General features: G+C 46.1%; 1 protein-coding gene across 1 annotated transcript in view; it reads left to right on the forward strand.

Moving 5' to 3' along the window:
- The window catches only part of prkcab (protein kinase C, alpha, b), a 365,814-nt gene that overhangs the window by 296,694 nt on the left and 46,088 nt on the right, over positions 1–23,032 (forward strand). The window contains exons 9-10 of the mRNA XM_080209359.1: positions 10,734–10,865; positions 12,118–12,291. Of these exons, the coding sequence (XP_080065485.1) occupies positions 10,734–10,865; positions 12,118–12,291 (306 nt within the window). The remainder of the gene's footprint in view (positions 1–10,733; positions 10,866–12,117; positions 12,292–23,032) is intronic.

Here is a 23,032-nt window from a genome sequence, read left to right on the forward strand (position 1 = left end):
TGGAGCAGCTATTGATCTGCAGTGATCAGTTCTCCTGCACAGTTGGAGGCTATTTTTATTCAGTAAGCAGAAATTCGCAGCCATTGCTGGCCAGTCAAATGGACAGCAGTTCCTTGTGAGCCCACCCTGTTCTGTACCAGCCGGGTGGCCCTCTGATATCAACAACTCAGATAATCGGAGAATGGTTTCAGCACAACAGGAGCCGTCAGCCAATCCTGTTCCTTCATCCTCTCCTTTTAGCTCACAAACTGCTCCTCTTCCTGTCTCTATCCAATTTCCTTTGGAAAGTCTCGATAGAATCCACTCACTCTCAGGCAGGGATGGCACGGTAGCACAGTGGTTAGCGCTGCTGCCTCACATCACCAGGGACCTGGGTTTGATTCCCAAATGATGTCAGGGGTAGGTTTTTCACTCAGAGGGTGGTGGGTGCGTGGAATCGGCTGCCAGCAGTGGTGGTGGTGGAGGCGGATTCGATAGGGTCGTTTAAGAGACTTTTGGATGAGTACATGGGACTTAGTAAGATAGAGGGTTATAGGTAAGCCTAGTAGGTAGGGACATGTTTGGCGCAACTTATGGGCCGAAGGGCCTGTTTGTGCTGTAGTTTTTCTATGTTCTATGATTCCCTGGGTCACTGTCTGTGTTGAGTTTGCATGTTCTCCCCGTGTCTGCGTGGGTTTCCTCCAGGTGCTCCTGTTTCCCCTCTTAGTCTGAAAGATATGTGGGTTAGGTGGATTGGCTGTGCTAAATTGCCCCTTAGTGACTAGTTAGGGTAAATGCATGGAGTTATGGGTGGGATTGTGGTCAATGAAGACTCGATGGGCTGAATAGCCTCCTTCTGCACTGCAGGGATTCTATGAACTCTAATATTTTCCAGATCCTAACCATACACTGCATCAAAACATTTCTCCCCATGGTGCTGTTACTAATTATCTTCCGTCGGTTTCCTCTGGTTCGTGAGTCTTCGGCTAACAAGAACAGTTTCTTTCGACCAATTCTGTCCAAATTCTTCATGATGGTGAGCCCCTTTGTTACATTGCCCCTCACACACCTACAGTGACCAGTCTCAGCTTCTCCATGTAACTGAAGTCTCTGATCTCTGCAGCAGTCCTTGTCATCTTCCTTGCACCCTCTGTTAGTCCGTGCGTTGCCCACAATTTGACTCTACAGCTAAGGCTGAGCCAAGGGAGATGGTGGCCTAGTGGTATAATTGCTAGACAATTAATCCAGAAACTCAGCTAATGATCTGGAGATCCAGGTTCAAATCCTGCCATGGATTTGAATTCAATAAATAATACCTGGAATTAAGAGTCTACTGGTGACTATGAAACCATTGTTGATTTTTGGAAAAACCCATCTGGTTTACTGAGTAGCACAGTGGTTAGCACTGCTGCCTTACAGTGCCAAGGACCCGGGTTCGATTCCCGGCTTGGGTCACTGTTTGTGTGGAATCTGCACGTTCTCCCTCTGTCTGCATGGGTTTCCTCCGGGTGCTCTGATTTCCTCCCACTGTTCAAAAGGTGTGCTGGTTAGGGTACATTGACCTGAACAGGACCCGGAATATGGCAACTAGGGGAATTTCACAGTTACTTTATTGCAATAATGTATGTCTTACTTGTGACAATAAATAAACTTTTAGCTTTAACTTTGATGTCCTTCAGGGAAGGAAATCTGCTGTCCTTACTTGGTCTGGTCTACATTTGACTCCAGAACCACAGCAATGAGGTTAACTCTCAACTGCCCTTGGGCAACTTGGTCAGTCAGTGATATCCATGTCCCAGGAATGAATAAAAAAATTTATAAAGATTCACCATAACCTCCTTGCTAGTGTAGCCTGTGTCGATTTCTAAAACCCAGGTCTTATCTGCATTTTATTAAACCATTTTCTTAAAATATCCTCTGATTTGTGCACACACACCCCAGGTTAAAGATAAAGTTTATTTATTAGTCACAAGTAGGCTTATATTAACACTGCAATGAAGTTACTGTGAAAATTCCCTAGTCGTCACACCCTGGCGCCTGTTCGGGTACACTGAGGGAGAATTTAGCATGGCCAATGCACCTAATCTGCACGTCTTTTGGACAGTGGGAGGAAACTGGAGCATCTGGAGGAAACCCACGTAGACACGGGGAGAACATGCAAACTCAGCACGGACAGCGACCCAAGCTGGGAATCGAACCCAGGTCCCTGGTGCTATGAGGCAGCAGTGCTGACCACTGTGCCACCCTGAAGGGTGGTCTCTCTGTTCCTGCAGCCACTTTACAATTGAACTCTTTTGTTTTATATTGCCTCTCTGTGTTCTTCCCACTTCACACTCTCCGCATTATTTTCCTGGCATTTTCCGTGAAATGTTTTCCTGGGAACATGAGTTCCATCCCCTGTCCCTGGGGATGATTGTATTCTGTAATCAGCGGCACTCTGCAACTTGAATCATTGGCCAGAATCTTGCATTCTACGCCCAACCCCAGGGTGGCGTGGGTTTCCTCCGGGTGCTCCGGTTTCCTCCCACATTGCAAAGATATTCAGGTTAGGTGGATTGGCCATGCTAAATTGTCCCTGAATGTCAGGGGGATTAGCAGGGTAAATACATGGGGTTATGGGGATAGGGCCTGAGTGGGATTGTGGTCGGTGCAGACTCGATGAGCCATTACACAAACCAGCCATCCATCCACTGACTCTGTCTAAACTTCCCGCTGCTTCGGCAAAGCAGCCAGTATAATTAAGGACCCCACGCACCCCGGACATTCTCTCTCCCACCTTCTTCCGTCGGGAAAAAGATACAAAAGTCTGAGGTCACGTACCAACCGACTCAAGAACAGTTTCTTTCCTGCTGCTGTCAGACTTTTGAATGGACTTACCTTGCATTAAGTTGATCTTTCTCTACACCCTAGCTATGACTGTAATACTCCATTCTGCACTCTGTCCTTTCCTTCTCTACGAACAGTATGTTTTGTCTGTATAGAACGCACGAAATAATACTTTTCACTGTTTACTAATACGTGATAATAATAAGTCAAATCAAATGGCCTCCTTTTGCGCTGTAGATTCTATGAGGCGGGATTCTTTCCGGGATCCTGTCCGGGATCATCTCCAGGATCAGGCTGTAATATATTTGAAGCCATAATAAATGGTCACCAGCAGGTGGCAGCACAGGAGTGCAGGATTCAACCTGTAGAGCAAGAGCTCAGGATTGGTGTGCAACGATGTGAGTACAGGCACACTGTGGGCGCTGAGACGCACTGAGCACAGTCACACTGTGAGCACCGAGACACACTGAGTACAGTCACACTGCGGGCCCCGAGACACACAGTACAGTCACACTGTGAGCACTGAGACACACTGAGCACAGTCACACTGTGGGCACTGACACACACTGAGCACAGTCACACCGTGAGCACTGAGACACACTGAGCACAGTCACACTGTGAGCACCAAGACACACTGAGCACAGTCACACTGTGGGCACCGAGACACACAGTACAGTCACACTGTGGGCACCGAGACACACAGTACAGTCACACTGTGGGCACTGAGACACACTGAGCACAGTCACACTGTGGGCACTGAGACACACTGAGCACAGTCACACTGTGGGCACTGAGACACACTGAGCACAGTCACACAGTGGGAACGGAGACACACGGTACAGTCACACTGTGGGCACTGAGACACACTGAGTACAGTCACACTGGGCACTGAGACACACTGAGCACAGTCACACTGCGGGCACTGAGACACAGAGTACAGTCACACTGTGGGCACCGAGACACACAGTACAGTCACACTGTGGGCACCGAGACACACTGAGTACAGTCACACTGTGGGCACTGAGACACACTGAGCACAGTCACACAATGGGAACGGAGACACACAGTACAGTCACACTGTGAGCACTGGGACACACTGAGCACAGTCACACTGCGGGCACTGAGACACAGAGCACAGTCACACTGTGGGCACTGAGACACACTGAGTACAGTCACGCTGTGGGCACTGAGACATACTGAGTACAGTCACACTGCAGGCACTGAGATACACAGTACAGTCACACTGTGGGCACTGAGACACACAGTACAGTCACACTGTGGGCACTGAGACATACTGAGTACAGTCACACTGTGGGCACTGAGACATACTGAGTACAGTCACACTGTGGGCACTGAGACACACTGAGCACAGTCACACTGTGGGCACCAAGACACACAGTACAGTCACACTGTGGGCACCGAGACACACAGTACAGTCACACTGTGGGCACTGAGACACCCTGAGCACAGTCACACTGTGGGCACTGAGACATACTGAGTACAGTCACACTGCGGGCACTGAGATACACAGTACAGTCACACTGTGGGCACTGAGACACACAGTACAGTCACAGTGTGGGCACTGAGACATACTGAGCATGCTCACACTGCCATTCTGTGGACAGTCTCACACAAACATTAAAACATGTTTGTACTGAAGTAGTGAGTTCAGAATACTCATTCATTCTTACCTGACCCACTGGCACAGCGAGTCATCGCAGTGCAAATTAAAATATTGTTCACACTGAATGAAAGTTATTAAATGTAATCTCTGGGGACAAAGCTCATTTGCTGTTCCTCCACTTGCATCAATCCTCAGTACCGTATTCCCCCACATCAACTCCCGCAGCCCCTGGAAAGAGCAGAGGGTTAGGGGTCAAAGCAGCCAGGATCCTCACCCCAAACATAATCCCAAATAGCGTGGTAACTATTAAAGTCCAGGTTCCCTCAGGCCCAGAGTCACATGGGGAGATACCAGTGAATCTGCTGTTAAAATATCTGCAGAGAGGCCTGTGGTAAAGGCCGCTACATAGAGTCATAGAACTTTACAGCATGGAAATAGGCCCTTCGACCCAACTTGTCCACACCACCCTTATTTTTTGTTAAAACCCCTAAACTAATCCAAATTGCCCGCATTTGGCCCATATCCTTTTATACCCGTCGTAGCCATGTAACTATCTAAATGCTTTTTAAAAGATAAAATTGTACCCGCCTCACACTACAACCTCTGGCAGCTCGTTCCAGACACTCACCACCCTCTGTGTGAAAAAATTGCCCCTCTGGACACTTCTGTATCTCTCCCCTCTCACCTTAAACCTATGCCCTCTAGTTTTAGACTCCCCTACCTTTGGGAAAAGTTATTGACTATCCACCTTGTCTATGCCCCTCATTAATTTATAGATCTTTTCTAGACATAATGGTCCATCTAGTAATAAAACAACATGATTACTGGATTTGGGAATCAGTGTGTGTGGGTGGGCGGCAGAATGGAATCCGGCAGAGATCTTCCCGGCTCTCTCCACATAACGCAAAAGACTCAACAGGAAACAATCTGCAAAGGAGTTCAGTGCGTCTAACCAGATACATAATTTAATGTAATATGGGTGAGAAATCTCTCAGAAGACAAGTCAGAATGGAAGGTATAACTTACTTTTGCATTATCTAAATTACACTTCACAAAATATCTGGCATCACACACTTGGGGAATAAAAATTTGCCAAGTAAACTCAGTAATTAGTGTCAACCCTTCAAGCTAACGTAACGTACAAGACTTCTGGGATGTTGTGAGAAATAACTGCACACTTCAGAATGACTTTTGATGAGAGACTCCAGTCTAATCGCTTATAGAAGACACAGCATCAGTATAGACAACGTGATGCAGTAATGTTCTCTCTTTAACCAGTTTTTTTTTTATTTCTTTCCTAGTTATAAATATCTTTTGTTTAGAAAGGTGCATGATGCCAGGCTTCCAGCAGGAGATCTGTGTGCAGTCAGTGCAGGTCAGAGGTAGGATACTATAATAATCCCTGGAGTTAGCTTTATTTCACAAAATAAAGCAAAAACCACAGGTGTGAACACAAACCGGTCCCAACCAGGACAATACAATAATGGACCCACTCAGGGGCCTGCTTTATACAGGGCTCGGTATATGAACTTTCCCTGGTAAGGTTATTTTTTTAATTCATTTATAGGACACATATATTGCTGGCTGGCCAGTATTTATTGCCCACCTCTAGTTGCCCTTATTCAGAGGGCAGTTGAGAGTCAACCACATTGCTGTGGCTGTGGAGTCACAAGTCGGTCAGATCAGGTGGGGACAGCAGATTTCCCTCCTAAAAGGACATTCGTGAACCAGATGGGCTTTTCCAACAATGGTTTCATGGCTATCAGTCAATCCTTAATTCCAGACATTTTTTATTGAATTTAAATTCTGCCATCTGGTGTGGTGGGATTCGAACCCGGGTCAACACTCCAGAACATTAGTTTAGTTCCTGGGTTAATAGTCTAGCGATAATGCCACCAGGCCATCACCTCGCCAGGAAGTTTGTATTCTATAAGTCCGACAGGGAGGTCAGTGAGGGACTCCCCATGCCAGTCCTGGGGGTGATCACAGATACAATCTCCACCCTGGCCCCACGACACCCAGATATCCAAATGTCAGTGAGTCTGGGTGAGGTTCCTGATTCATGGACGGGGCTGGTGAAAAGAAGCAGGCTGCAGCTTGTCCCTCAAAGGGTAGGCATTTCTTGCCCTGAAGTAGTTTGCCTTGCAATTACAGACAGGGATCTCAAAATAATTATTGTCATTCCGTGCCTTGGTTTTGTGAATTCCCACCGCTCCAGCGAGCTTGTTGAATTGAGGAGAGACGCTCACAGTCAACTTCTCAAAAAAATCCCAAATATCTCCAATGCTGTACCACGGGCTATGTTTAACCTGTTGTGAGCAGGGGACTGACTGGTTGGGGGTGGGGTAGGTGGGGGGAGAGGGGTGGGTAATCATTTGTCCGGAAAAGGTGCAGGAATTGAGCTAACATCACTATTTTAAAAATGGCAAAGAAGTGCAAGTAAGCTGGAGACATTAAAGGTGATGAGGCACAGTGGTTAGCACTGCTGCCTCATAGCACCAGTGACCTGGGTTCGATTCCCGGCTTGGGTCGCTGCCTGTGCGGAGTTGGCACACTCTCCTCTGATTGACCTAGTTCCCTTCCACAGACCAAAGATGTGCAGGTAAGGTGGATTGGCCGTGCTAATTGCCCCTCAGTGTCTCAGCACGTGTAGGTTAAGGGGATTGACTATTGTAAATGTATGGAGTTACGGGGATAGGACAAGGGGGGTCAGCCTTTGTATGATTCCCTTTTGGAGAGTTGGTGCAGGCCTAACGTCAAGGGTCTGTTTGATACTCCACTGCAGCACCGAGAGAGTGCTACACTGTCACGGAACTGTCTGATAATACACTGCAGTACTGGGAGAGTGCTATACTGTCGCAGAACTGTCTGATAATACACTGCAGTACTGAGGAAGTGCTACACTGTCATGGAATTGTCTGATAATACACTGCAGTACCGAGAGAGTGCTACCTGTCGAGGAACTGTCTGACATTATACTGCAGTACCGAGAGAGTGCTACACTATTGAGAAACTGACTGACATTATACTGCAGTACCGAGAGAGTGCTACACTGTCGAGGAACTGTCTGATATTACACTGCAGTACCGAGAGAGTGCTACACTGTTGAGAAACTGACTGACATTATACTGCAGTACCGAGAGAGTGCTACATGTCGAGGAACTGTCTGACATTATACTACAGTACTGAGAGAGTGCTACACTATTGAGAAACTGACTGACATTATACTGCAGTACCGAGAGAGTGCTACACTGTCGAGGAACTGTCTGATATTACACTGCAGTACCGAGAGAGTGCTACACTGTTGAGAAACTGACTGACATTATACTGCAGTACTGAGAGAGTGCTACACTGTTGAGAAACTGACTGACATTATACTGCAGTACTGAGAGAGTGCTACATGTTGAGGAACTGTCTGATATTACACTGCAGTACCGAGAGAGTGCTACATGTCGAGGAACTGTCTGACATTATACTACAGTACTGAGAGAGTGCTACACTGTTGAGAAACTGACTGACATTATACTGCAGTACCAAGAGAGTGCTACACTGTCGAGGAACTGTCTGATATTACACTGCAGTACTGAGAGAGTGCTACACTGTCGAGGAACTGTTTGATATTACACTCCTGCAATGAAACTGCTACATTGTTGTGGAACAATCTGACATAACACTGCAGTACTGAGACAGTGCTACACTGTCAAGGAACTGTCTGACAGTACACTGCAGTTGAGAGAGTGCTATATAGTAAAGGTGTGGACTTTCAGGTCTGCCCTTGCCGCTAAATATAAGAGATGGTGTGGCATCTTTTGAACAAAGAACTGGCATGTTCTACCCAGTGTGCTGGCCAATCTTTATCCCTCACCTAACATCACTGAGAGACAGCAGAATTTCTGGTCATTATCTTATTGCTGTCTATGTCCCTTAAATGTTGCTATTGTACCTGCTCCCACCACCTCCCCTGGGTAATGCCTTCCAGACATTCACCACCCATTTATAAAAAACTTACCTCGCACATCTCCTCTAAACTTTTCCTGCTCTCCATCCTGTTCAAACCAGAAATTCCGAGGTATTTTGTGACGTTAGACTGGACCCTAACTTTTTTGTTTAATTTTGGCATTAGGGTGAGCTCCAGGTACAATTCAACTGACCCATTAGAGAGATTTTATCAAAACAAACTTTATTTAGGAACACAGTTAGAATATAATTGTAAAAAAGTATGACTTTTATATATTTGAATACTTAAACATGACAACTGTCTGTATGGAGTTTGCATGTTCTCTCCATGTCTGCATGGGTTTCCTCCGGATGCTCCGGTTTCCTGCCACAGTCCAAAGATGTGTGGGTTAGGTTGATTGGCCATGATAAATTGTCCCTTAGTATCAGGGGGAACTAGCTGGGATAAATACATGAGGTTATGGGGATAGGATCTGGGTGGGATAGTGATCGGTGGGCCAAATGGCCTCCTCTTGCACTATAGGGTTCTATGGTTACATTATAATTTTTAACAGCTAGCTACCTCTATAGTTCCAAATATAAGCGGTACCCCATAAACATTAATCCCTTCCTCAGCACCAGTTAGCACCAAAACCAATATGCTCACATGAATGCTAGATTTCCAGCTTTTTAACATCTCTGGACAAAGATCCGGACAGCAGTTTCCAGAGAAGGATATATCTTCAAACCTCAGATAAATAAACCTAGTCTCTGGCAGGTCCCAGTCTCCATACTTAAGTTTCAATTCATGTATTAGTATCATATTAACACTGCAATGAAGTTACTGTATAACTTCCCCTAGTTGCTACAGTCTGGCACCTGTTCAGGTACACTGAGAAAAAGAGCTACCTCTCTCTGCAGCCCCCTAGCAACAACTAAACTGGAATTCTCTGTGTAAGCCTTGTTCTACCCAGTCACATGACCTTACTTGCCAATCAACCTAATCAAACCCTACTCTGCAAAGCCCCGGGGAAATCTCAAAAGTAATAACCCTGCATTAGTCCAGATTAAAACACACATTGTAGCAATTAAGATCCATTTGGCTGCTGCAGTAACAATACAAGATATCGGTCACCAATAGCAACAAAATCTGATCCTGCACAAGAAACATGACTATAATACATGAAGGTCCAGTGTCGTCACAGTATCACTTCAGTGACTCCAACTCCCAAGCGAATGGATCCTGGGATGTAGAACCTCATTTATATGGATAGATTGTAGAGGCTGGGATCGATTCTGTCTGGAGAAGAGAAGCTTCAGAGGAAATTTGAATGAGGTGTTCAAAATTTTTGATCAGAAGAATTTGGACAGAATGAATGAGGGGAAAACTGTTCCCATTGGTGGAAGCAGTGAGAATGATAAGGCACCATTTCAGTTAATTGGCTGAAAAAAAGAGCAACAAAGGCAACAGGAGAAATATTTTTATGCAGCGAGTGGTTAGTATCTGGAATGTAGGTGTGCTGGAGATAGCTTCAATCAAAGCATTTGAGAGGGAGTTGGATTATTTTCTGAAGAATATGTCGGATTACACAGAAACATAGAAGATAGGAGCAGGAAAAGGCCATTCGGTTCTTTGAGCCTGCTGCACCATTCATCATGATCATGGCTGATTGTCCAACTCAATAGCCTAATCCTGCTTTCTCCCCATAACCTTTGATCCCATTCGCCCCGAGTGCTATATCCAGCCGCCTCTTGAATACATTCAATGTTTTGGCATCAACTGCTTCCTGTGGTAATGAATTCCACAGGTTCATCACTGTTTGGATGAAGAAATGTCTCCTCACCTTCATCCTAAATGGTCTACCTCGAATCCTCAGACTTTGACCACTGGTTCAGGGGAAGGTGGGGAAATGACACTCATTCATAGAGCTGTGCTGTAGGAATTGTGTGCTTGTATGCATATGAGTGTTTAGTGAGGGAAGGATCAGGCTTGGTGGTGATTCTCTACGACCTGCTGTAGCCTGTTGACACTCACATGAGCAAGTTACTGGGGGGCCTTCTGCTGAGCATGTAGTCATACCTGGTCAGGGTAGTGTTTTCATGAGAGGGAGGGAAGGAAGCTGCAAATGGAAGGAAATAAATCCATAGAACTTGCCGTATCAGACCCAGTACAGTGGTGCATTGGATTTAGTTAATAATGTAGAGAGTCAGTCCAGAGGTGAAAGGCGTACATCTCATTAGCCTTTAGTCAACTGGCTGTGCACATTATCAGAACCCATGACTGGACACACTCCAGAATGAGGGCCAAGGCTGGAACTCGCTAACGCTGAAGCCAAGTTCATTTTGTTTTCCTTTAAATCCCCCCCAGAAAGCCAAACTTGGCCCTGCCGGAAAGAAGGTGATTGAGAAGAAGCCGAGTTCGCCGACAAACAACTTGGACCACGTGCACCTGGAGGACTTTAACTTCCTCATGGTGTTGGGCAAAGGGAGTTTTGGAAAGGTTTGTACGCTGGTGCAGAGTGAACCACTTTAAATGATTGGTCTGGATGTTACGGCAGTTTGAGCTGTGGAATTGTTAGCGTTTACTGTCATTGCTTCTTTGAAACTCACAGCAATGTCTGGAGTCAATGTGTGCGGTTATCAGTGACCCCTCATTCATACACACAGATTGTGATATTAAACATTCCTCCGACTGTAATGAATAGAAATGACCGAGCTGCTGAGCACTCCCCCATCTGGCCCTATTGGAGGCACGGTGGCACAGTGGTTAGCACTGCTGCCTCACAGCGCCACGAACCCGGGTTCAGTTCCCAGCTTGGGTTGCTGTCTGTGTGGAGTCTGCACATTCTCCCCGTGTCTGCGTGGGTTTCCTTGCAGACACGAGGAAACGTGTCTGGTTAGGAACATTGGCCATGCTAAATTCTCCCTCAGTGTACCCAAACAGGCCCCGGAATGTGGCAACTAGGGGATTTTCACAGTAACTTCATTGCAGTGTTAATGTAAGCCTACTTGTGACACTAATAAATAAACTTTTTAGTTCCAGTGTAAAAACCCCTCAAAAAAGTTGCACCTTTTTGAATGTGGTTTTTACTGAGATTTTGAGCAAATTGGGCAGGATTTTCCAGCCACGCTCACCCTGAGTTCAGAGGATTACATCCGAGGTCAACAGACCTTTGCATGGTCTGTGTCCTGCCCACTACAGTTCCCGTGGGGGGTGGGATGGTAAAATTACGCCCCCCTCCCCCCGCCCCCGCCCCCGGGTGGTCAGATGTCTCACAAGCAGTGACATTTTGCTCTTAACAAGAGTTTATCCAAAAGAAATAGCACCTTAAATATGAAGGCAAATTCCTGCAGACGCTGGAATCTGAAACCCAAGGAGAAAATGCTGGGAAATCTGAGCAGGTCTGGCAGCGTGTGAAGGGAGAGAAAAGAGCTGACATTTCGAGTCCAGATGACCCTTTGTCAAAGCAAAAAGGCACAGAAAGTGGGAGATATTTATACTGCAGGGGGAGGGAATGAAAGATGAGTCAGAGCCACAAAACCAAGGGGAAAGGCTGCTAATGGCAGTCCATAGAGAGAATAAAGGGTGTGAAAGGCCAAAAGGCAGAATAGAAGGCGTGAATGGCAACAGAAATATGGCAGTATTGTTTTGAGAAGGTTTCATGTGGATTTTTGTGTGTGCCTGTTGCACTGAGCTTCCTGTATTATTCTTGCACAGCTCTTTATTAATATTGACTGCTTCCCTTCCACAGGTTATGCTATCAGAAAGGAAGGGAACCAACGAGCTGTACGCCATCAAGATCTTGAAGAAAGACGTTGTCATTCAGGACGATGATGTGGAATGTACCATGATTGAGAAGAGGGTTTTGGCACTGATGGAGAAGCCCCACTTCCTCACACAGCTGCATTCCTGCTTTCAAACCTCAGTGAGTGTCTGCTCTGGGAACACAGAGAGAGAGGTCGCGCAAACTGCTCATCTGCTGTTTAATTGCTTCACTTCTGCGCCTGCGGTTGAACAATTTTCAGCTTAGAGGGAAGTTCACTTTTAAATGGGTAAGGGTGTGTTTTAATGAGTTGAATAGAAAATAGCAGCATCCTTTCAAACGGGCAAGGTCTTTGGTTTCATTTTCTTATTGAATGGCGGGGCAGACGTGATGGGCTGAACGGCCTTCTTCTGCTCTGAAGTCTTAATGACGAGTAAATCTGGCTGCGTAAAGGTGTGTCTGTCCAGCGTTTTTACCTGCTGGATGTTGGCTCAACTGTGAGTCTGTGGTGGTACTCGGTATTAAACTGGGTACAGTACTGTGCTGGGCTCCTCCCAGCAATGATATGGAGATGCCGGCGTTGGACTAGGGTAAGAAGTCTCACAACACCAGGTTAAAGTCCAACAGGTTTATTTGGAATCACGAGCATTCGGAACGCTGTTCCTTCCTCAGGTGGTGGCGGACTTTAATCTGGCGTTGTGAGACTTCTTACTGTGCCCTCCCAGTAAAAACACATTCCTTCCAGCTCTAAGCCTTCCCTTTGCCAAGACATTTGGGGATAGTTTCTTCACTTGCAGGCCACTAATGTTTCTGTCCATTTGTGGGAAGTGAGTGTGGTTGGCTAGGCAACATTTATTCCCCATCCCTAATCGCTGGAAAAGATTGTGTTGGATTTAATGTTCAATAATTTACTGACAACTGGTTCTTAATCTAAAAGTTTTTTGTTTTACACATGGGGTCTCGTGAGCTTTGTTTTATTAGATTTGATTTGTTGTTGGAAGTAAAACCCAAATACATCAATGTGGTGAGACTAGCCATAGAGTCATAGAGGTTTACAGCATGGAGACAGGCCCTTCGGCCCAACTTGGCCATGCTGCCCTTTTCTTTAACCACTAAGATAATCCCAATTGCCCATGTTTGGCCCATATCCCTCTATACCCATCGTACCCATGTAACTATCTAAATGCTTATTAAAAGCCAAAATTGTACCCGCCTCTACTACTGCCTCTGGCAGCTTGTTCCAGACACTCACCACCCTCTATGTGAAACAATTGCTCCTCTGGACACTTTTGTATCTCTCCCCTCTCACGTTAAACCTATGCCCTCTAGTTTTAGACTCCCCTGTCTTTGGAAAACGATGTTGACTATCTGTGCCCCTCATTATTTTATAGACCTCTATAAGATCGCCCCTCAGCCTCCTACGCTCCAGGGAAAAAAGCCCCAGTCTATCCAGCTTTTACAGGTTGTTAAGAACATTGCTGATCTTGAATGCTGGGGGATTCCAAAACTCAAAAGGAATTTTGGAATGCTTGCTCGCAACTGTGCAACTTGTGAGGAGAAATGTGAAGACCAGCAAAGGATGTCCCAGACTCTTGGGTGATGATTTAAAAAAATACATTTATTAAACAGTAAAACACACAATAATCTCAACTAAAAATACACTTAACTACATTAATGGCTATCCACAATGTCTTTAAATTTTCCCCGTTTCCAAACCCTTCTACATTCCTAACCTCAGAGCTATCTCTCCGCAAACAATATCCCATGGGCTTTAGAACTATAAGCAAAATTCAGCAATTGCTACCACACCAGACACCAATCTCTTTCGGTTTAGGATGGAGACAGCTGGCTTCTTAAACAGGTTTCCTTCAGACAGTTTGTTGGAAGTGGGCTTAGCTTCCTGTTGCATGAGCTGCAATTATATAGATGATCTGGAGGAGGGAACCGAGTGTAGGGTGTCGAAATTTGCTGATGACACCAAGATTGGGGGAAAGGCAAATTGTGCGGAGGGTGTGGAGAGTCTGCAGAAGGATCTAGATAGGCTGGGCGAATGGGCCAGGAAATGGCAAATGGAATTTAATGTTGGCAAGTGTGAGGTGGTCCACTTTGGTAGGAAGAATGGTAGGAAGGACTATTACTTACGTGGCGAAAAACTGCAGCAGGCGACGGTGCAGAGGGACCTCGGGGTCCTTGTGCATGAGTCGCAAAAACCCAGCCTGCAGGTGCAGCAGGTGGTCAGGAAGGCGAATGGGATGCTGGCCTTCATCGCGAGGGGGATTGAATATAAAAGTAGGGAGGTCTTGCTGCAGCTGTATAGGGCATTGGTGAGGCCGCAGCTGGAGTACTGTGTGCAGTTTTGGGCGCCGCACCTGCGCAAGGATATTTTGGCCTTGGAGGGAGTGCAGAGGAGGTTTACTAGGCTGATACCGGAGTTGAGGGGGTTGAGCTATGAGGAGAGGCTGAATAAACTAGGCTTGTACTCGTTAGAGTTTAGAAGAATGAGGGGAGATCTCATTGAGACGTATAAGATGATGAATGGGATGGATAGGATAGAGGTGGAAAGACTCTTCCCGCTCAAAAAAGACAGTAGGACTAGGGGGCACAGCCTCAAGATAAAGGGGGGGCAGTTCAGAACGGAGTTGAGGAGGAACTTCTTCACTCAAAGGGTGGTGAATCTCTGGAATTCTCTGCCCGTTGAAGTGGTGGAGGCTGCCTCGCTAAATATTTTTAAGAAGCGGGTTGATGGGTTTTTGATAAGAGAGGGGATTAAGGGTTATGGGGAGAGGGCGGGAAAGTGGAACTGAGCCACGACAGATCAGCCATGATCTTATTGAATGGCGGGGCAGGCTCGAAGGGCCAGATGGCCTACTCCTGCTCCTATTTCTTATGTTCTTATGTTCTTATGTTCCCTTACATAGGGTGGCACAGTGGTTAGCACTGCTGCTGCATAGGACAAGGGACCTGGGTTCAATTCCCAGCCTCGATCACTGTCTGTGTGGAGTTTGCACGTCCTCTCCGTGTCTCATGGGTTTCCTCCAGTTTCCTCCCCCAGTCCAAAAATGATAGAGTCCCACACTGCATAACGAGGCCATTCTGCCCATCGAGGCTGCACTGACCACAATCCCACCCATGCCCTATCCCCATGGGCAGCATGGTAGCACGGTGGTTAGCACTGCTGCTTCACAGCTCCAGGGTCCTGGGTTCGATTCCCGGCTCAGGTCACTGTCTGTGTGGAGTTTGCACGTTCTCCTCGTGTCTGCGTGGGTTTCCTCCGGGTGCTCCGGTTTCCTCCCACAGTCCAAAGATGTGCGGGTTAGGTGGATTGGCCATTGTGTCAGGGGGACTAGCAGGGGTAAATGTGCAGTGTTATGGGGATAGCGACGGGGTTAGGTTGATTGGCCATGCTAAGAAATTGCCCCTTAGTGCCCAGGGATGTGTAGGTTAGAGGGATTAGTGGGCATAACATGTAGGGATATGGAGTAGGGCCTAGGTGGGATTGTGTTTGGTGCAGACTCGATGGGCCGAAGGGCCTCTTTCTGTACTGTAGGGTTCTATGATAACCCCATACATTTACCCTAGCTCGTCCCCCTGGTACTCAGGGTCAATTTAGCATGGCCAATCCACACGAGTGTTAGGTGGATTGGCTATGCTAAATTTACTGTTCGTGTCAGGAGAATTAGCCGGATAAATAGGTGCGGTTACGGTGACAGAGTCTGGGTGGGATCGTGGTCAGTGCAGGCTCAATGGGCCAAATGGCCTTCTTGTACACTGTCAGGATTCTATGATTCTATGAGAGGCTGACCTTGCCTCTAATGCACTGTCTTCGCTTTTGATCTTCCTTATTTGAACTAACCTTCTTAGAAATCACTTTTAATTACCTTTATTACAGAGTCTCGCCTTTGATGTAAAATCCACCCCCGTCTCTCATTGTTACCAACCTGCCTCCCCGAATAATCAGTAGATCAAAGCCCGACATCCATCAGTGCAGCCAATCCACCGTTTCTCTTTAAAAAATTTCTTGTTTTTTCTTTAAACATATAACCACCAGGACACATTCCCAATCGGGCAGCACGGTGGCACAGTGGTTAGCACTGCTGCCTCACAGCGCCAGGGACCCAGGTTCGATTCCCGGTCTCAGGTCACTGTCTGTGTGGAGGCTGCACATTCTCCCCGTGTCTGCGTGGGTTTCCTCCGGTTGCTCCGGTTTCCTCCCACAGTCCGAAGATGTGTGGGTTAGGTGGATTGGCCATTGTGTCTGGGGGACTAGCTAGGGTAAATGTGCAGTGTTATGGGGGTAGGGACTGGGTGGAATTGTGGTCGGTGCAGATTCGATGGGCCAAATGGCTTCCTTCTGCACTGTAGGAATCTATGATTGGATTTCTTATTTTTCCTATTTTATCACAATGCCCTCACAAAGTGTTGTGGTAATGAAGTGATTCTTTGTCCAAAACTAATTAGACTTTAGAACATAGGATGGGTGGAAAAAAATGTTTTGGATGACGCATTACATCAAAATTACAGCACAGAAACAGGGTACTTCGTCCATCTGTGCTAACCCACAGGTCACTTTGACTGCCCTGCTTTGTCTAACTGTCAGCATAACCTCCCTGCCCAGTTCTGTATCCGATTTCTGCTGAAGATATTCCCCTCACTCCCTCCAGGTGGCAGCAGCTTCCATGTTGTAGCCTTCCAGGGAGCTTAAAACATATCTCCTGAGTCCTGGTGACTAGTGGAAGTAATTTCTCTACATCAACCCTATCAAATTCCTTCATTGTTTTAGTGATCTGAAGAAGGTGGGCAGTGATATTATGCGTCAGCCTGCTTGGAGAACCCTGGCCTCCACAATATTTCTCAGTGAAATGGAGCAAGGTCTTTGTAATGGTCTTCCCAAACTTGTTGGTGACATAAAGCTGTGCACACGGCTGCAATATAGAAGGGAAACTCACACCAGATCTGTAAATTATCTCCGGTATGGTATTTGGGTCGGAAGAAAGTTAAACCTGTCGCGTGTTGGAATTATGAATAGTAACTTTTTCTAAATTCATTCATGGGACATGGGTGTCCCTGGCTGGCCAGAGTTTATTGCCCATCCCTAGTTGCCCTTATTCGTAGGTCAGTTGAGAGTAAACCACATTGCTGTGCCTCTGGAGTCACATTAGGCCAGACCAGGTAAGGTCAGATTTCCTTCCCTAAAGGACATTAGTGAACCAGATGGGTTTTCCCGACAATCGATAATAGTTTCATGGTTATCAGTAGATTTTTAATTCCAGATATTTGAATTCAGATCCCACTATCTGCCGTGGCAGGATTTGAACTCAGGTCCCCAGAACATTCTCTGAGTTTCTGGATTAATAATCTAGCAATAATACCACGAGGCCATCAGCTACTCATAACTGTGTGTAATGTCAAAGTGTTCTGCTGGGCCAGGGAAACAATCCACTGTCACCCCATTTACACCTTTCTGACTCATTTCCACAGTGGGCAGTGTACAGTATAAGTTATGACTCGGTGATTCACAATCCTGCCTCTGAATAGAAGATTGTGGTTTTGAGTCCTGCTCCTGGTCAATAAGCACAAAATCTTGGCTGATACTCCACTGCAGCCCTGAGAGAGTGCTACACTGTCGAGGAACTGTCTGATATTCTACTGCAGTACTGAGAGAGTGCTACACTGTCGAGGAACTGTCTGCTATTCCATTGTAGTACTGAGAGAGTGCTACACTGTCGAGGAACTGTCTGATATTCTACTGCAGTACTGAGAGAGTGCTACACTGCCGAGGAACTGTCTGCTATTCCATTGTAGTACTGAGAGAGTGCTACACTGTCGAGGAACTGTCTGATATTCTACTGCAGTACTGAGAGAGTGTTACACTGTCGAGGAACTGTCTGCTATTCTACTGCAGTACTGAGAGAGTGTTACACTGTCGAGGAAATGTCTGCTGTTCCATTGTAGTACTGAGAGAATGCTACACTGTTGAGGAATTGTACGATACTCCACTGCAGTACTGAGAGAGTGCTACACTGTCGAGGAACTGTCTGTTATTCCACTGCAGTACTGAGAGAGTGCTACAGTGTCGAGAAACTGTACGATACTCCACTGCAGTACTGAGAGAATGCTACACTGACGAGGAACTGTCTGCTACTCTACTGCAGTACTGAGAGAGTGCTACACTGTCAAGGAACTGTCTGCTATTTTATTGTAGTACAGAGAGAATGCTACACTGTTGAGGAACTGTCTGCTATTCCATTGCAGTACTGAGAGAGTGCTACACTGTTGAGGAACTGTCTGCTATTCCATTGCAGTACTGAGAGAGTGCTACACTGTTGAGGAACTGTCCAATACTCCATTGTAGTACTGAGGGGGTGCTGCACTGTCAAGGAATTGTCTGATACCCCATTGCAGAACTGACAGGGTGCTACACTGTCAAGGAATTGCCTGACACTCCACTGCAATACTGACAGAGTGCTACATTGTTGACTAACTGTCTGATATTATAGTGTAGTACTGAAAGAGTGTTACACTGTCAAGGAACTGTCTGACATTACACGCAGTATATAGAGAGTGCTTCACTGTCGAGGAACTATCTGATACGCCACGTCAGTACTAGGATAATGCTAAACTGTCTGATACTCTATTGCAGTACTGAGAGAGTGCTACACTGTCAAGGTGTGGACTTTCAGTTCTGCCTTCTCTGGTGAATATAAGAGGTGGCATGGCATCTTTTGAACAGAGAACAGGTTCATTCTGCCCAGTGTGCTGGCCAATGTTTATCCCTCAGCTAACATCACTCACAGAATTTCTGGTAATTATTTCATTGCCATTTGTGGGATCTTGCTGTGTGCAAAGCGGCTGCCATGTTTCCTACGTGACTACAGTGACATATCAGAATTGATTATAAGACACTTTGCGACCTCACGCGGTTGTAAGAGGTGCTATATGAATGCAAGTCTTTTTTTGTTGTTGACGTGAAAGGCTGGGGTAGAAATAGTTACAGATAATGGTGTTGTGGATAACTTCAGAACCCAACTAATGTCTGAAGAAGCTTCATTCACTTCACCCATTGAGAATCCCCAACATGTTAGCACAACAAATATAACCCTGATAATTGATTTGAAGAAGCCAACTATTATATATCGAAGTCATGCAGGGAAAAGAAATTACTTTGGATGGCTTCATTCCAATTTGTGAAAATCCAGCATCCCCTCCTGATTTTAAACACAGTTTGAAGCTGGGTCTCTTTTACCAGCTTGTTCCTGAGGTTCAGCCTGTGAATTGAGAAAAGATGCGCATCTAAAGCATGTAATCACGTATGTGGATCCGACACACCTGGACTGGGGAAAAGAGGATAGATTTCCAGACTAAGATACACCTGGAAAATGTGAGTGTGGGATTAAAGTTATGTCATGTTTCTCACATCCAGCTTGGTATGGCTCCTGCTCTGCCCAAGGCCACAGAAAACAGGTCATGAATGTCGCCCAATCCATTATGCAAACCAGCCTCCCATCCACTGACTCTGTCTACACATCCCGCTGCCTCGGAAAAGCAGCCAGTATAATTAAAAACCCCACCCCCCCCAGACATTCCCTCTTCCACCTTCTTGATACATTCCAAAATGTTCTGTACTGGAGTGGGGCATTGATGGAACGGCATGGTGGCACAGTGGTTAGCACTGCTACCTCATAGTGCCAGGGACCCAGGTTCGATTTCGGCCTGGGAAGACTGTTTAAGTGAAGTGTGCACATTCTCCCCATGTCTGCGTGGGTTTCCTCTGGGTGCTGCGGTTTCCTCCCACTGTCCAAAGATGTGCGGGTTAGGTTGATTGGCCATGCTAAATTGACCTTAGTTTCAGGGGAATAGCAGAGTAAACCTGTGGGGTTACAGCAATCGGGTGGGATAGTTGTGGGTGCAGATTCAATGGGCCAAATGGCCTCCTTCTGCACTGTAGGGATTCTCTGATGATTTCAATTTCTAGTGATCTTATTGATATCACACTCAGACAAATGCTACCTTGGTGTTAACATCAGTCACTCTAACTCTTAGCACAGTTTTCAAAGGGAGTTGGGATTCAAGGATACCAGAAATAGCTCCACAATCTTATCCATTCTACATTGCTTTTCTTGCTGTCAATCCAGCACATATCTGAATAAGACATCTACAAGCAAAATGAAATCTTATTCACCTCAAGTGTTTAATCTTCCTTCTGGTTCAGAGTCCCTGACAGCTGTACAGAGTGAGATAACAAAGTGTCTGTACCATTGTCTAAGCACATACAGCAGTCGCATTTCTCTGCTCCTCTCAAACCCTGGAATTTCTTGCCAAACAACTTGCATTAACTCTGCAAACTTTTCCTTCAGGCAAATGAAATAATGCTTTGTATAACTAGCCTTCCATCGCAGTTATTAATCTCACATCAAAAAGCCTTGTGCTGGGGATTCTCTGTGAGAGCCTAGGGAAGAACTGGACGGAATAAGGCCATCCCTGTTTTAAACTGTGCCTTATAAAGGCGAGTCAATTTTGGTATAACTCACCATCTGAAACAGGCCTTTTGAACATAAGATTCTGGGATACTTGTCAGTTATTTCACAGTGCAGGTGAGTATTTAAACTTTGATCTTTGCAGTCCGATTATAGAGACCCTGTGTTGGATTGACGGTCTTGGAACCCATTGCTGGCCATCCAGCCTCCTGTCTTAATACAGGGCAGTACAGTGATTAACACTGTTGCCTCACAGCACCAGGGATCCAGGTTCGATTCCCAGCTTGAGTCACTGTCTGTGTGGACTCTGTACGTTCTCTCTGTGTCTGCGTGGGTTTCCTCCAGGTGCTCCTACAGTCTGAAAGGTGTGCTGGTTAGGTGCGTTGGCCATGCTAAACTCTCCCTCAGAGTACCCAAACAGGCTCCAGAGTGTGGTGACTAGGGGATTTTCACAGTAACTTCATTGCAGTGTTAATGTAAGCCTACTTGTCACTAAGCAGCTAGCATAATTAAGGACCCCACGCACCCAAGACATTCTCTCTTCCACCTTCTTCCGTCGGAAAAAAAATACAGAAGTCTGAGGACACGTATCAACTGACTCAAGAACAGCTTCTTCCCTGCTGTTGTCAGAGTTTTGAATGGACTCACTTCGCATTAACTTGATCTTTCCCTATCCCTAGCTATGACTGTAACACTACATTCTGCATCCTCTCCTTCTCTATGAATGGTATGCTTTGTCTGTATAACCTGCAAGAAATAATACTTCTCACTGTATACTAGTGCATGTGGCAATAATAAATCAAATCAGATCAAACTTTAAACACAATTTGGTCGCTTTTGTCTCTTCTGCTGAATATTTTTCTCCTATCTCAGAATCCCTATAGTGCAGAATGAGGCCATTCGGCCCATCGAGTCTGCACCAACCACAATCCCACCCAGGCCCTATTCCTGTAGCCCCTCACATTTACCCCACTAATTCCCCTCACATTAGGGTTGATTTAGCATGGCCAATCAACATAACCCACACACCCTTATGCGTGCGAAACTTGGCTATCAGTTTCTGCTCAGCGACTCTGCGTTGTTGTGTGCCGTGAAGGCCGCCTTGTAAATTGAGTCTGTGTCTATATATACGCCCTGTTTGTGAACCCAACTCTTCACTCACCTGATGAAGGAGCAGTGCTCCGAAAGCTCGTGCTACCAAATAAACCTGTTGGACTTTAAGCTGGTGTTGTGAAACCTCTTACTGTGCCCATCCCAGTCCAACGCCGGCATCTCCACATCCAGTATCACGGCGGTGTGCGCTGTGGCTAGTGACAGGGTGGATGCACGTGGTTAACTCCATTCTCCTTAACTTGCCTGCTGCCAGCTGCGTGCTGAAAAGCTTTGATATCAGTTTGATAATTGGATATGCCCTGTTCAGAAGTCCTGTGATTTAAAGGAGAATGCACAGACTTCACACTAAAAATAAAAGCAATTCAACAGAAAAAGAGAGATTAACCGTGATCGTGTTAACAGTCGCAAATGTAAACCCATTTGCCACACCTTGGTGGGCACAACAATTGTCGCAGGGCCAAAATTATAACAAATAAATAAAACATTTTGTCTCCAAGAAGGATACAAAATCTAAACAGTTATAGGTTGGATGAATAAAATAGATTAATAATTCAGTGGCGATTGCATGCAACAAAATCTACAAGTTGGAAATATTCACAAACATTCAGAAAATATTGCTGGGAATTGCGATGTGGATTGACTAATACTTATGGCAGTCTGGACTCAGCTAAAAAACCGCAGTTTAAATCCCAGCCTCAGCTTCCTCCCTGTAAGTTGTTGCCAATCTCAATTACGTAGTTTGGTTCATTGCTTGAAAACTCACTAAGGACGACTGTTCCTGGGGATTATTGAGTGTCTGCTACTAATCTAAGCCTGACCTCTCTCATTGTCCATGGCTGCAATACCAAGAGAATTTTTATTGAGCAGGGGTATCAAGGGTTATGGGCCTAGGACAGATACATGGAGTTAGGCCACAGGTCAGCCATGATCCTATTAAATGATGGAGCGGGTTTGAGGGGCTGAATGGCCTACTCCTGTTCCCATGATCTGAGATGTGGGTCGAATGGTTTTACCATCAATTCCCCTCACCCTTCCGTCTCATTCATCAGCACTGATGCCACTTGCAGCTCCTCTTGCCTTGCAGGGGTCAGCTAACCAAGCGCAGAGCCCAGACTTCCCTGTTCTCAAAAGTTCTGGCCAATGCGCACTGCAGTTTCCATCACTCCCGTATCAGTGGCTGTGCCTTCAGCTGCCCAGGCCCAAATCTCTGGAATGACCTCCTTAATCTTTTCCGTTTCTGTCATAACCTCAGAGACCATTGTCCCTTCGCCAGATTCCCTCTATTTTCAAGCTCAGTTCCACTTCTCAGAGTGCTT

Source organism: Carcharhinus amblyrhynchos, chromosome 21 (genome assembly GCF_965287045.1).
Source record: "Carcharhinus amblyrhynchos chromosome 21, sCarAmb.v2.hapA, whole genome shotgun sequence".
Classification (NCBI taxonomy): Eukaryota; Metazoa; Chordata; class Chondrichthyes; order Carcharhiniformes; family Carcharhinidae; genus Carcharhinus; species Carcharhinus amblyrhynchos.